This window comes from Eschrichtius robustus, chromosome 7 (assembly GCF_028021215.1).
Source record: "Eschrichtius robustus isolate mEscRob2 chromosome 7, mEscRob2.pri, whole genome shotgun sequence".
Classification (NCBI taxonomy): Eukaryota; Metazoa; Chordata; class Mammalia; order Artiodactyla; family Eschrichtiidae; genus Eschrichtius; species Eschrichtius robustus.
The window spans coordinates 113,049,545-113,063,446 of NC_090830.1; the positions used below are offsets into that span (position 1 = coordinate 113,049,545).

The 13,902-nt window shown below is 50.6% G+C and overlaps 1 protein-coding gene across 1 annotated transcript in view; it reads right to left on the reverse strand.

The window, feature by feature from the left end:
* Window positions 1–7,368: 7,368 nt before the first annotated feature.
* Window positions 7,369–13,902, reverse strand: part of ARL3 (ARF like GTPase 3) — a 31,421-nt gene continuing 24,887 nt past the window's right edge. Inside the window, exon 6 of the mRNA XM_068548469.1 lies at window positions 7,369–7,648. Coding sequence (XP_068404570.1) covers window positions 7,601–7,648 — 48 coding nt within the window. The 3' untranslated portion in view covers window positions 7,369–7,600. The remainder of the gene's footprint in view (window positions 7,649–13,902) is intronic.

Genomic DNA, 13,902 nt, shown 5'->3' on the forward strand with positions numbered 1-13,902 from the left:
GGGCTGGAAGGAGAGGAGGCCCAGGGCCCTGAGCAGCCTGGGCGCTCGTGCCCACTCACCCTCCTGGCATAGGGGTTGGCAGCAGCTGCAGGGTGGGGTGGGACGTGAGGATAAATATACACCTCCCCATGCATATGGATAATGCACACAGCTGCCCTGCCTGCTTTGCGCTCATTAGGACCAACTGTTTCAGGAGCGGTGGCAGGCGGGTGGGAGGGGGTGATGTGCCCATTCACAGACCGGGGGTAGGGGGGCTGCTTGCAGCTGTGCAGACACCTCCCCCCGGGCCTGGATCAGCATCCCAGCCCCTGGATGCCCCTTCCTCCCCCTTTTCCTTCCTCCCAACCTGCTGCTCTGGCAGATCTGGAGGTCTCAGGGTAGGAAAGGGGCCTAGGGAGTGAGTCAGGATGAAATCCAGGCTGAACCCACACCGGAGCTGGGGGAGTTGAGGGGAAGGTTGGGCTGTATTGCATCCGCTGGCCCCAGGATGGGCTGCTGCTTATAAGCCAAAGCTCCTTATCCCTTTCTCTCCAAAGGCCATCTGTAGCATCCAGGCAGGAAAAGTGCTTCGCCCCTGTCATCTGGAGGCTCCAGGGAAGCCCCCATTCATACTGGAGAGCCCTGTGCCCCCAGACAGAATCTGAGGGGCTTGGGAGTGATGTACCAGCACGATGGCACAGGATGCTGCCTTCTCGGCGGCAAGGGAAGCTGAAGAAAAGAGGCTGGTGGGCACCAGCTCTCCAGAGCAGGTCGCCCAGAAGGGACTGGGGACTGGATTGGGGATGTGAGTGTTGAGAGCCCGGCCCAGGGAGAGGTCTGGCTGATGTACTAGGCAGGGCCACCAAGTATGGCTGGACAGCTTGTGCCCAACACAAAGGCACCAGGCTGAGGGGCCTTCAGCTAGTGCCACGGCTTGCACCCCGGTGCGGGGCATCCTTTCCCATATGGGTCAACAGTGGCCCGGGTGGCAGGCTTGTCCAGTCTTAGGAACATGCATTTCGTTAACAAGGCAAAGAAAGACGGGGCGGGCATTGTCGGTGTGTGACTCGGCAGCTGGCCCTTCCTTTCTTTCGGCCCTCCAGCGGTCTAAGTGGGCTCCCAGGGCCGCTGCCCCTTCGCTGCAGCCCTCCCTCTCCTCCTTTTGGGCCAGGGCACTGGTGGGGGCTGCAGAGCCCCGGGGGAGAAGGGAGGCCCAAAGGGCAACCGCTTCCCCAGCCTCTTTCCTTTGTTGCCAGGGTGGAGCCAGCCACCACCTGCCCCCCCTGCTGGTGGCCTCCAGAGCAGCAGCCACCTCTGGGCTCTGCAGAAGGGTCTGGTGGATCATGAAGAGGCGGGTGGCAAAGTGAGAGGGAGAGGTAAGCCTCTGGCCTGGTCTCCGGGAGCCCCGCTCCCCGCTGCTCCCTGCTGTTCGGGGCCCTGTGTTTAGTCAAGATGGTGCCCTGGGGAAAGATGGTTTTTCTAGTTGATGGGAACCCGAGCTAAGCCATTTCCTAGCTGTGTGATTCTAGGCCAGTGACTTAACCTTTGAGAGCCTTGGTTTCCTCAACTGGGAAAGGGGTAGAAATGGTTATCTTGTAGGACTGCTGAAGGGATCCAATCAGTGAATGACTAACAGGAGTGGCAGTTCCCTGAGCTAAGTGGTAGTTCTGCCCCCAACCCTTGCAGCTCTCAGCTTCAGGTATCCACACAAGTTATCTCACAAAACTTGCCCCTCCTTGACTCAGCTTGCTCTCTGCATTTCTGTCATTAGGACTTCATTTCTTTAGCGAAGGCTTTTTGTCCCTGGGACACTGCTACTCACTCTGGGAAAAGAAACCTCTCCCTGCTCCTGTGTGCAGGAGGATTCCTCAGCTCCTTTTCTGAGCTCAGAAGCCAGAAGGGGAAAAGGTATCATGGTATGAGCTTGGGGCCCAGCATTCAAACAGGCCCAGGTGAAAATTATGGCTCTGCCCCATTCTTCTGGTGTGATCTTGAGCAAGTGATTCAGATTCTGTGAGCCCTGTCCTCAAACTGAGTGGTAATGCCTACAGTTATCCATGTTGTTACAAGGATGAAATAAATGATAACTGCCAAGTGCCTGGTACAAGTGGGTGCCCTGGTCTGACCCTGCAGGGGCCTGGTTGTTGGCTGTATCCCCACATACCATGTCTGGTTCTAGACACACACACACACACACACACACACACACACACACACACACACACACACCCACCCCACCCCCCCCCACAGTGCTGGACCAGCAGGTTCACTGCAGGGAGCAGGAGCTCTCTTTCCCTCCTCCCTGCCCGGCTCCTGTGCTGCAGCTTCTCTGTGTTCTGCAGTGTTGGAAAAGGAAATTACTGAACAGATTGCAATTAAAGGGGGAGGTGGAGGGGAGAGAGACAGAGGCCCTGAAATGCAGCTTGACTGAGTGCTAAACAGTGTTTTTGCCTGGAGCCAATCAGGAGCCTCTGACAAGAGCCTGTTCCCACTTACAAATCTAATTGCAGGAGGTGTGGCTGCAGCGGCCCTGGGAGCCCCCAGAGAGAGGAGGGGGCTGCCAGCACCTCCAGGAAGGCTGCTGGCCCTTGCAACATGTGGGAGGAGAGGTGGGAGGACAGAGGTCTTGGGGCCTGGGAAGGCCTGGACTCCAGAATGTCTGCCAGTTATTATAATAGCTACAAATGATTTAGCACCTACTCTGCAGTGGACATCCATAACTTCATCTAATCCTCTGAAAAACGCCACAGGGTAAGTGATTACCTCATTTTACGGGTAAGAAACTGAGGTGCAGTGTCCCTACTATGTGCTAGCTATTGCCCTACATCTACCTTTATTGACATTATATCTCTTTTAAATCTCCCTACCACTTTAGTCCCATTTCACAGATGAAGAGGCAGGGAGACTCCAAGAAAGGAAGCAACTTGCCCAAGATCACAGAGCTGATTTATGGATGGGCAAAATTAGATCTCTTGGTCTGACTCCGGAGAACACAGTTTGATTGTATCTCACTGTGCCTTTATTCAGCAGAGTATTCTGGGTAGAGTTGCCAGATTTAGCAAAACAACAAAAACAAAAACTGGGATGGCCAGTTAAATTTGAATTTCAGATAAACAATGACTTTTTATGGGTATTATGTCTCAAATTTTTTTTTTTTTTTTAATTTATTTTTGTCTGCGTTGGGTCTTTGTTGCTGCGTGTGGGCTTTCTCTAGTTGCGGCGAGCGGGGGCTACTCTTCATTGCGGTGCGCAGGCTTCTCATTGCGGTGGCTTCTCTTGTTGCGGAACACAGGCTCTAGGCGCGTGGGCTTCAGTAGTTGCGGCACGTGGGCTCAGTAGTTGTGGCTCGCGGACTCTAGAGCGCAGGCTCAGAAGTTGTGGCGCACGGGCTTAGTTGCTCCGCAGCATGTGGGATCTTCCCGGACCAGGGCTCGAACCCATGTCCCCTGCATTGGCAGGTGGATTCTCAACCACTGCACCACAAGGGAAGTCCCTATGTCTCAAATATTGCATGGGACATACTTACATAAAAATGATTGTTTATTTGCAGTTCAGGTGTGAGTGTCCCGCCATTTACCTGGCAGCACTGGACTTTCTCTCTCTTCCTGCCTCCAGCTCCCCTCTATTCTGCTAACAGCTTGGCCCGTGGGGCCAGCCAGGCTGGTATGTCTCTAAGGCCACTGAAGTGAGGCTGCCAGAGGGGAAGACAAGCTCTTCTCCTGAGAGCAGAGCCCTGGACTGGGGCCCACTCTGCCTCCTACTGTGTGGCTTTGGGCAAGTCTACTCCCCTCTCTGCACCCTCTCTAAAAGGAAAATTCAGTATTAGGTACTAGGTAATTGCCAGCATCCTTGCCAACCCCAGTTTTCCTAACTTCTCCCTTTTTTCTGTCTGTGCAAAGCATGGTACAAAATCTTCGGTTGTGCTGCCGTGAGGACGGAGGACACCCAATGTTTGGGACAGAGACCCCGCCCCCCCCGGTCCCCCACCCCCACCCCCCGCCCCACCGCCTCCCTGAGGAGTAGCACTGATCAGAGGCGACCCCTGGTGTGGGCTTGGAAGGCCAGGGACTGAGATGGCTGAGAAACGGGCCGTTACTGTCTTTGTCCTCCAGAGGAAGCAACTTGCCGCGGCCTTCAGACCCAGGGTCCTGCCCTGCCGGCACTAATGGCTCTGTGATAGTGGGTGAATTCCTTAACCCAGGCCCGTGCCTCAGTTTACTTAACTGTGAAGTGGGACTAATACTGCCCCATGATGTAGATGAGAGGTCTGGTATGTAGGAGGGGCTTAATAAAGGGTTATTTTTATTGTTGGTGGTGGTGTTAATGTTACATCCTTCTGAAGAAAGCACCTTGAGGGAAGCTAACCTCTGAAAGGACAAGCACACCGCAGGCCATCTCCCCTCTCCAGCAAAGGACACGACACTTTCCAGGATGCCTTGGTTTCAGCTAAATTTTACTTGTCGGATTTTTGACAGACATCTAAATTATACATTGAATTTTCCACATGACCAAATACCACGTCCCTTCCTTTGACTATCATTTTCAAAAGAGACTATAAAAAAAAGAACTTTTCGATGAGCAGACTGAACCCTGAAACCACATGGAGTGCAGAGCTAAAAATAAAAGGAAGTAAGAACTGGCCCCTGAGAAGGAAAGAGAAATCAAAGCAAACTCTGACGGGAATCAAGGGACGAGTCCTGGCGAGGGTGACATGGTGTCACCCTCCAGGCCAGGCCGGATAAGGCGCGGCCGACAGCGAGGGTGGGGCATAGAGTGGCGCAAAAATAGCCACTGCTTTAGCCCGGAAGGGAATAAAGGAATTCGTCAAAAGCCAGGAGAGGGAGAAGTGAGAGGGAGGGAGGGAGGGAGGGGGCAGGACGGCATCCTTCCCACAGTTTGGGAGCTGCGGACCTTAACCCTGGTACATTTCTACCCGCCGGCATAATCGCTGACTCTCAGCTGTGCGCCGACATGTTCCCCAGCTCAGCCCACATCAATGACACCCTTGTTTCCATAGTAACCAAGGGAGAGTTAAGGGGAAAGGGTGTGCTGCCCTGGGCACGGGGAAGCCAGCCAGAAGGAGCCGCACTGGGGAAGTCGGGAGGAGGGGAAGGGAAGGAGTTTTTCCCACAACTGGTCTGAGCACACACCCTAGGGCCCCTGTCCCAGGCCTTGCCTGCCCTCTGGCCCCCAACCCTCTTCCCGGCACATTCAGATGCAGTCGTGCCCAGAGCAAGTCTCACCACTAAGACTCACTGGGAGTGGGAGGATGGGAGACCGGGAGTCCCCTTTCTAGCTTCCAATTCTGTCCTCCAAGGGAGGGGCGGGGTGGCTGGGGAGAGGAAAGGAGTCTTTAGAAGCATTTTGTTTTTACAAATGGGAGCTTTCAAACTCTGCATTTTGCAGGCTCCTCTCATCTACCCTGCGAGCCCCGGGAGGGTTCAGTAGGGCTGAAAGGGAAGATGAAAGCCTGTGACATCCACAATGTCTCTGTGTCTTTAGCTGAAAAGCAAATCTGAACATTCACAGAGGCTGTTCTCAGAGGAAGGCAGTGGCTTCTGCCTGCTGGCTGAGGCCCTGGGGGGCCCTTTCAAACAGTTCCCTAAGTTGGTAGTAAAAGAACAAAGATATTTCACAGACCATCCACTGCCAGCGTCCAAGTTCCACATCTCAGTGTTCCCAAATCACAGACCTCAAGGCAGGCATTTTGCCCCTCAGATAACATCCCTGATGCACTATTTGGAAGGGAAAAAAATATTTTCAAGTGCTAGAGCCCCATTTCCAGCCTGATAGAAGGGGGATTTCTGGTTTCTTATAATTCTGTTTTGCCTCTGTTCAAAGGGCGAGAGGCGTCTGGGTAAGACAGACAAGCCGGGGGAGGCTGCAGGGGGCCACTAGCTCACGGTGGTTTAAAAACCCTCACCTTCTTTTTGTTTTGCAAGTACTTACAGGTCTGTCCCTGTAAGAACTTGCAACCCAGGGCACCTTTTCATGTCTGGCCTTGTTAATGACTTTCACCCCAGACCACCTTTGAAGCAGACCATGCTTCAGCCTCACCGGCACAACTTGGTCCAGAAAGGCTGGGTACTGATGAGGCCCAGGGGCTGGAGTGACCCCTTCAGTTTGCTCACATGCCTTGGTGGGTTCGGGAAGGGCCACCTCCTGGGATGTAAAAGTAGCTGCCCTCCTGGGACCCACCAGCCACTGGACAGTCTCTTATTCAGTCTCTGAGAACCCCAGTGCTCAGGCACCAGAACATAGTTCAGTTCAGGAGCCGGGGATGCTCTGGCCTGCTTTCCCTTGCTTGAAGCCAGGGATCTCTTAAGGCTCAGGGAAGCAAGCTCTTTTTGCAACACGGGGCAGGAGGAGTCTCCCACCATTCCTCTCCAATCAATCACAAGAGGACACATTTCGCTGGAGAGAGGAAGAGGGGACCAGAAGCTGGGGTGACGCTGGCTTCCCCGGGCACGGCCCCTGCAACCATACACACCCACGCTCTTCCCAGCAACAAGCCCTCTCCCCCACGAGCAGCCCACACCACCAAGTTGCCAGCACTGTAAAAATTGATCTCTTCTAAAAATCGATCTGCCTGGCTTTTCTCAGTGGAGCAGGTTCACGGTAAAGCTGCATTTATTTTTAAAATCTGATAGCAGCGGCCTATTGTGATCATTTAAACACAGGACTCTTTGAGCTTTAGAAATCCCTTCTATAGGACAGCCGTGGAGAAGCCAGCTCATCTGAGTCGGCTGCTCACTGCTCCACTGAACTGGAGAAAGCCTGTTTACGCTAGCCTGAGCCCTCCATGTGAGGGCTTTTTAAGGACCTTGTAATTTTTCTGGAATTAAACCTCCCACCTCTCCTTACATTCCAGATGTCATTACAGTCAAAAGTCGTTAAGACTCTGATTCCCTGTGTAGCTGGCTGGGGGCTGGGGGCTGGGGACGGGGTATGTTTCTGTGGTGAGTTGTTTGCAAGAAAGGCTTTTTTTTTTCCTTTCCAAAGGGTGAGGATTACATACAGTCTCCTACCTGCACGACAAGATGGTTTAATCATCTGCTATTCACGCTCCGCCCCCCCCCAAGCCCAGCAGCTTCCCACCCAGACAGGCTGCAACTCTGGCTCAGTGGATGATGGTAAAAATCACTGACCAGCACCATCAAACACTGTCTTGGTTTCAACACCATGGGGGAATGTAAGGACAGGTCAGGAAATGAATGACCGCAGCCTAAGCTGCTTCTTCCTCTTCCTCTCCCCAGCACCACCCCCCCTTTTTTTTTTTTTGAAAGAAAAAAGCCCACTGGAATTGCCTAAACTGCAATGCAATCTCTTGCTCATTTAAAAGATCTCATTTTCTAATCATGTGCTTTGAGACATTTAATACTATTTCAATTATGCAGAGGAAATAATATAATTCCTTTATTTGAAAAATGATACTGAACCTCAGAGATCATGTTAAATCTACTGCTGGGATGGGGATTCTTTTTAAACTGTGTTGTTCCCTCTCTTCACACAGCTGTAGCTGTACACAGATGGAAAAACATTTGGTCAGAAAGCAGCAAATTAGTGTTTTTCAGGACAGAATTCAGCTCCCTCAGCTCCTGCGTCTCCATTCGTCAAGATTTTATTTCTTCTTTGCATTGACGTTTTTGCAGACCCAGTTCATGCCGTCCTTTGAGGGAAATGGGCAGAGAGAGGCAGCGTTAGTTGTAAGGAAGGCACCACACACTCCAGCCCCAGAGGGGAGAGGGCGAGGGTCCTGGGTCCTCCCTCCTCAACCACCAGCTCAATGGAGCTTGCCTCCCCCAGGGGCCCACCTGGGTGACCAGGGACAGTGACCTCCTGGGGAGGAGGAGGGAGGCCTCTGAGAGCACAGGAGGGAGACGGGAGGGGGAATGTCCAGAGCCCGAACTTGAGATGGGTCCTCAGGAACTCCCTCTGAAAAAATAAACACATCTGCCTGGATCCAAGGCCTGATTGAGGAGCTATCAGGACAGATTCCAGCCATTTTTGGCTTCTTCTAAAAGCTGACCTTTGCTAGGGCATTAAATTCAATAAGCCACCTTTCTGGTGCCCCGGTGTGTTTACAGTGTGACAGTGTACACTTGCGCTAAATTAAATTTCTTTTTGGAAAAACAAACCAACTGCAGTGCATGTTACTAGACACACACTGGGGCAATGTGCACTTACTTCTCTTCGCGCAGCACCAGGGAAGGTTTAAAGGGGCCTGGCCTGGTTCTTGCAGCTTTAAGCACTACCAAGCAGAGGGACTGGGGAGAAGGTTCCCTTAAATGCACAGCGACCTTGAAAGTGTCCTCTCTTAGAAGGCTGGAGAAGGACAGAGGTAAAAACCACACAATACCTACAGCCACTTGGCAGGTGGCATGATATCTCGTGGATGCCAGGCCCGCCAGAGATGACCTATTTCTCAACGCCCTTTGCAGCCATCCCTGAATGCTCACCCTTTCCCCAGAGTCTCTCTGACCCCCAGGGGTGTGCAGAGGTCTCAGAAGCCCAGAACAAAATCAAACGAGGCTCCTGCAATGCACCGCACCCCTTTCCCCTGCATGTGTCACACATGCACATCTCAGGCATACATGACATTCAGAGCCCCGCATTTCCTATGACCAGGGAGCTAGTTGTTGAACCTGAACAGCTGAGACAGCTTAAAGTAATAAACATCAGCTGACACTCTTGGCCATTAGGAGCATTAATCCCATAAACAATACATCACTTCAAAACAACCAGCAGGCATCCTATCTCCTGGCTAATCTGACCATAACCTGAATTTACAGTGATTAAAACTCCGCCAGTTGCCATCAGAGCACTTGGGTGGGGGGATCAGATAATCTGATGCTCTGATGTCCCAGAGCATACCTTAGGGCATGTGCCAAGAAGAGGCTGGCCACAGCTGAAGGCGCAAAGGTGACAGCACCTGGCAGCAGTGGGGATGAGGGTGGGGGAATGCCGAGGTGGGAGAAGGTGGACTCCGAATGCATCTCCGATTACAACTGGGTCAGCTACTTACTCTGAAAAGCTGAGGCCAATTTTAAGACCATTTTGTGAAAAGGAATAATTTAAAGAGAAGCATGTTTAATTTTAGGAGTTAATTGGTTTCCAGGAAAAAAAAAAAAGATCACCTGCCAGGAGACAAAAAAGATTTTACAAATAAAAGAGGGATGAATAAGATAAGCATCTTCCCTTTGCATTCGAAGCTGAATAGCTCAGCACTTACATAGCACTTTCCATCTTCAGGAACCGGCACAAACACCATCAAAGGTGCCTACCTCAATATCTCCTCCTCTATAGAAACTTGCAACATTTTATCAAATCATCTTCTCAGAGAAATCAAGAACAGTGTTCCCACACTATATGAATACCATTTTCCCTCTTGTTTTACGGCTGATTATAGAGGGGGGTGGGTTTCTTTTACTGCATGTAACTCAACATGAATGCACTCAAAGAGATAGGAAAAATATTTACTCCGCTGCAGGAACCCAAAGCAGAACATGGAGGGTGAAGGGCAGTTTTCTCCTGGGTATCTGTTATGGAGGCAGAGGGGATTTAAATGGGGGAGCCCTGCCGAGGGGCAGCGTCCTCCAGATGTGTGTGAGGGCCCGCGGTGGCAAAACCCTTCCAGCCACAGTCCTGCCAGCAGAGGGCGCTCAGAGGTCGGGCCCCACCAGCTGACCCGCTGGCCCCGGGGCTCTGCAGCTGCCGCCTGCAACCTGGAGTGTGGGAAGCCGGGGAGACTTAAGCTGCTCTGGCTCAGGAAGGCCGCCCTGATCTGAAGCGTCCGGAGGCTGGGGATTTTGCCTTTCCCGTTATTACCTAGAGGAGAACCTGAGCTGGAGGTGGGAGGTGTCGGGGAGGCAACAGTCAATGACGATGATAGCTCTTCAATAAAAATCAGGCACAAGCTGTGCCAAGGTGCCCAATGGCAAGGAAAGACTCCTGAGGGAAGGGTCCATGCCAGGCTGGCTTGAGGTGGTGTTTACAGAACTTAGCATGGTGGCTAGCCACACACTTAATTTATATCTTTTAAATTAATCCTTGTAACAACACTGTGAAGTAGGTACTCATGGATGAGGAAATGGGGGCACAGAAGAGTGTGTGGCAGAGGCAGGCTGTGAACCCAGGCAATCTAGCCCCAGCACCTGCTCTCGACGACCATTTCTCAATGACTGCGGGCAAGTGCTCGGGGAGGAGCTCTGCCTCAGGCTTAGAGAGAAGCTGGGGCTCATGCTCAAGTTGGCAGAGGGAAAAATTCCAGTTTTTTCTTCTTTATGACTTCCAGCTGAATACAGGGGCATGAGACAGAACAGCCCTACCCAAGCACCCTGCATGGCTTTGCTGCAGCTCTGAAGGTGCCAGAGGCTGTTTCTGGCCACTCAGCTCTCAAGATTCCTGGGCTGCCAGGTATCGGTGCGTGTGGAATCCTACGTGTTTACCTCGCTCCCCGTGTATTAACTCTCCGCAAGCCCGCCACCTCCAGCATGATCTCTCTCTTTAGAGATAACATCATTACAAGAGGAGGACCCTTCTGCTTCTCATGCGTAAATCAGCAGCCACGGCACTCTGGCCTTAATCTGGCAAGGTTTTGATTTTTTAAAAACAGATGACTGGGGCTTCCCTGGTGGCGCAGTGGTTAAGAATCCGCCTGCCAATGCAGGGGACACGGGTTCGAGCCCTGGTCCGGGAAGATCCCACATGCCGCAGAGCAACTAAGCCCATTCGCCACAACTACCGAGCCTGTGCTCTAGAGCCCACGAGTCGCAACTACTGAAGCCCACGCGCCTTGAGCCCGTGCTCCGCAACAAGAGAAGCCACTGCAGTGAGAAGCCTGCGCACCACAACCAAGAGTAGCCTCCGCTCGCTGCAGCTAGAGAAAGCCCGCGCACAGCAACGAAGACCCAACGCAGCCAAAAATAAATAAATAAATTTATTTAAAAAAAACCCCAAAACAAAAAAACAGATGACTGAGAAAAGGTGATCATTTACTTGAAGTAGGTTACTGCTCTGCCTCCAAAGAAGGAAATGAACTCACAGGTTCGTTTAATGGTTGAACCTTTATTGTCAAAAACTGGTTTGACCAAATTTCTGCGTACTGGATCTTCCTCACAGTGCTGACAATCTTATGGCATAAGTAGTCCTCCCTTTCTTCCTGCACCGCACCTCCCCTGACCAACCTCGCAGAAACTGAATTTGAATTGATTAGCTTCAATTCAATACTAGAGACTAAGGAGAGACACTGAACCTCAAATACTGAGCTTTGTTTGGCCTTCTGGAGAGGAAATAAATTTTACCATGTCATGATATTATTCCCTACTAACTGCTGGGAAAAATATAAGACGGCCCCTAACCATATGGGTGAAAACCTACTGATTACAGATCTCTCCGTTTCGGGATTAAAGGCATGATGCCCTTTCTATGGGAAGAGTGGTCTCCGACTACACTCCTCTTTTTTTTTTCTTTTTTTTTAACATCTTTACTGGAGTATAATTGCTTTACAATGGTGTGTTAGTTTCTGCTTTATAACAAAGTGAATCAGCTATATGTATACATATATCCCCATATGTCCTCCCTCTTGCGTCTCCCTCCCATCCTCCCTATCCCACCCCTCTAGGTGGTCACAAAGCACGAGCTGATCTCCCTGTGCTATGTGGCTGCTTCCCACTAGCTAGCTATTTTACATTTGGTAGTGTATATATGTCAGTGCCACTCTCTCACTTCATCCCAGCTTACCCTTCCCCTGCCCCTGCCCCGTGTCCTCAAGTCCATTCTCTACATCTGTGTCTTTATTCCTGTCCTGCCCCTAGGTTCTTCAGAACAATTTTTTTTTTTTTAGATTCCATATATATATGTTAGCATACGGTATTTGTTTTTCTCTTTCTTACTTACTTCACTCTGTATGACAGACTCTAGGTCCATCCACCTCACTGCACTCCTCTTAATTTGATCTCTCTGCAATGCATCCGTCACTGCTCGATGGTTGGAACAGAGCAGTGGCAGCCATGGTTGGGTGGGCCTGGTTTTTAATGCCATGAGGACTACACGGTCACATCAGTAATTGCTTTAAGACGACGGAGCTCAGACCCTTGCTGAGCAATGCAGCCTATCCCATTGTGCCACTGGGCCCCCAGGGTCAAGGAGCAGCTGGAAGCAGCATACATAAAATATTGCTTGCTATTAATACTTCTTCTGGTGACAAAGGGCACTGCACCAGAGAGGTAGCAGAATCGCATGTCCCAAGCTTGCTTCCTTAGTCTACAGAGAGATCTGAAAATTTAAAAATAAACCTGAGGTCTGACTTGCAGATAAGCAGTTCCATACACACTGGGAGTTGAAAATAACTGATTCAGGCCTAGAAAGAAGTTGTAAATGTCATTTTAAAAATATATTGAAATTCTGTTGGCATATTAAGGGAAAGGTCCCTTGGATCAAGGAAAAAGAAACAAAAACAAGAACCTGGGCTAGTGAATGTTGAGTGTTCACCTGCAAGGCAGTCTGAAGGACAGCTGACACGTCAGGGCTCAGACTGCTCGAGGCCCTTTCTGTGTAGGTGAGACCTCTGTGAGCCAGATCATGGCTCCTGCTTGGTGAAGGAAGACAAGGAATGTGGAAGCTATGTGAAAAGAAGGGATGAGCATGAGGTAGGGGCGGCATGGAGAGCGATACCCAGGATAACCTTCTGCTAGCTCAAAGCTACTGGTGTAGGCATGTCTCTGTTATGACTAAGGTTAGAGACCAGGTTGAAACTGCTGATCTCTGCTTTGAAAGGAAATTCCAATGCAGTATAATTTTAATTAAACACACACACACACACACACACACACACACACACACACACAAAATGTTCTAGGGAGGAAATGTCTTCAAGCACCTGAAACTACAACAGCCAAGGAAAGCTGTGGTTTGGGGTTCACATTCAGGTCTGCAGGTGGAAGAGGGATTGATTTCTCTATATCTTTCTCTGGCTCTAAGCCAGGTCTTTGTTCACTATTTTCCAGACACCCAGGGAAAAGAAGAGAAGAGTCCCAGGCTAGATGTTGTGCACTAGGAGAGGCCCTAGCAACCCTGGCCTAGCCCCAGGGTGCAGAGGGAGGCCACTCCATGTCTGCAAGGCAGTCTGCCTGCAGGGGCTGCAGGTTTTCCCTCCCAAACATTGTTTAGTCTCTCCTCTTTCTGCCTTCATCTACTTGACATAACTGGGTCTCCTCTGATCACTCCTCTGGACTATGGGGCTCTCCATAGCCCAGAGTTTCCAAGATTGATGTCCTCCTTCAGCTTTTAGTGCCGTTTACCTATGCTCTGCTATTGATAGTTTCCCATGAAAACGTGCTTTAATTACATGATGGGCTGCCTCCTCGTCACCATTAGTCAGGCAAAGAAAGACCTGTTCCAAACTCTTTTGAAGACTTCAAAAGCCAATTTCCACACCCAGCGCGAGGGATTGCCTGTCTTTGTAAAGACTGCATGTATTTGCCATCAGAATATCAGGTAGAACAAGAATGTGAAATCCACCCCAGGAATCACTAACTTCCATAATGTCAAATCATATGTTTAAGCTACTTGGCTAAGGAGAAGTGATCTCCCTGCCCGACTACTCCAGAGGGCATAGCTCCCCACCTAATGGATCTGTTCCCTTGACTCACCCACTGGAGGGTTATTTATCAGTAGAGGACAGGTCTCTCAAATGCATTTTGATTAAACACACACACAAACACAATGTAAATAGAGACACTGTTTTTAAACATCTGAAACAGTAACAGAAATTCCAGGTCTTTTTTTTTAACCTCTGTACATTTTCTTTCAGGGTCATTAGGGCTGTGGTGCCAGATACTTGACCCACTTCACATCTGATCATTTTAGCAGCTCTGCTCATTACCGACCAGCTTTCAGGGGGTAGTGGGTGGGGAGGGTGGA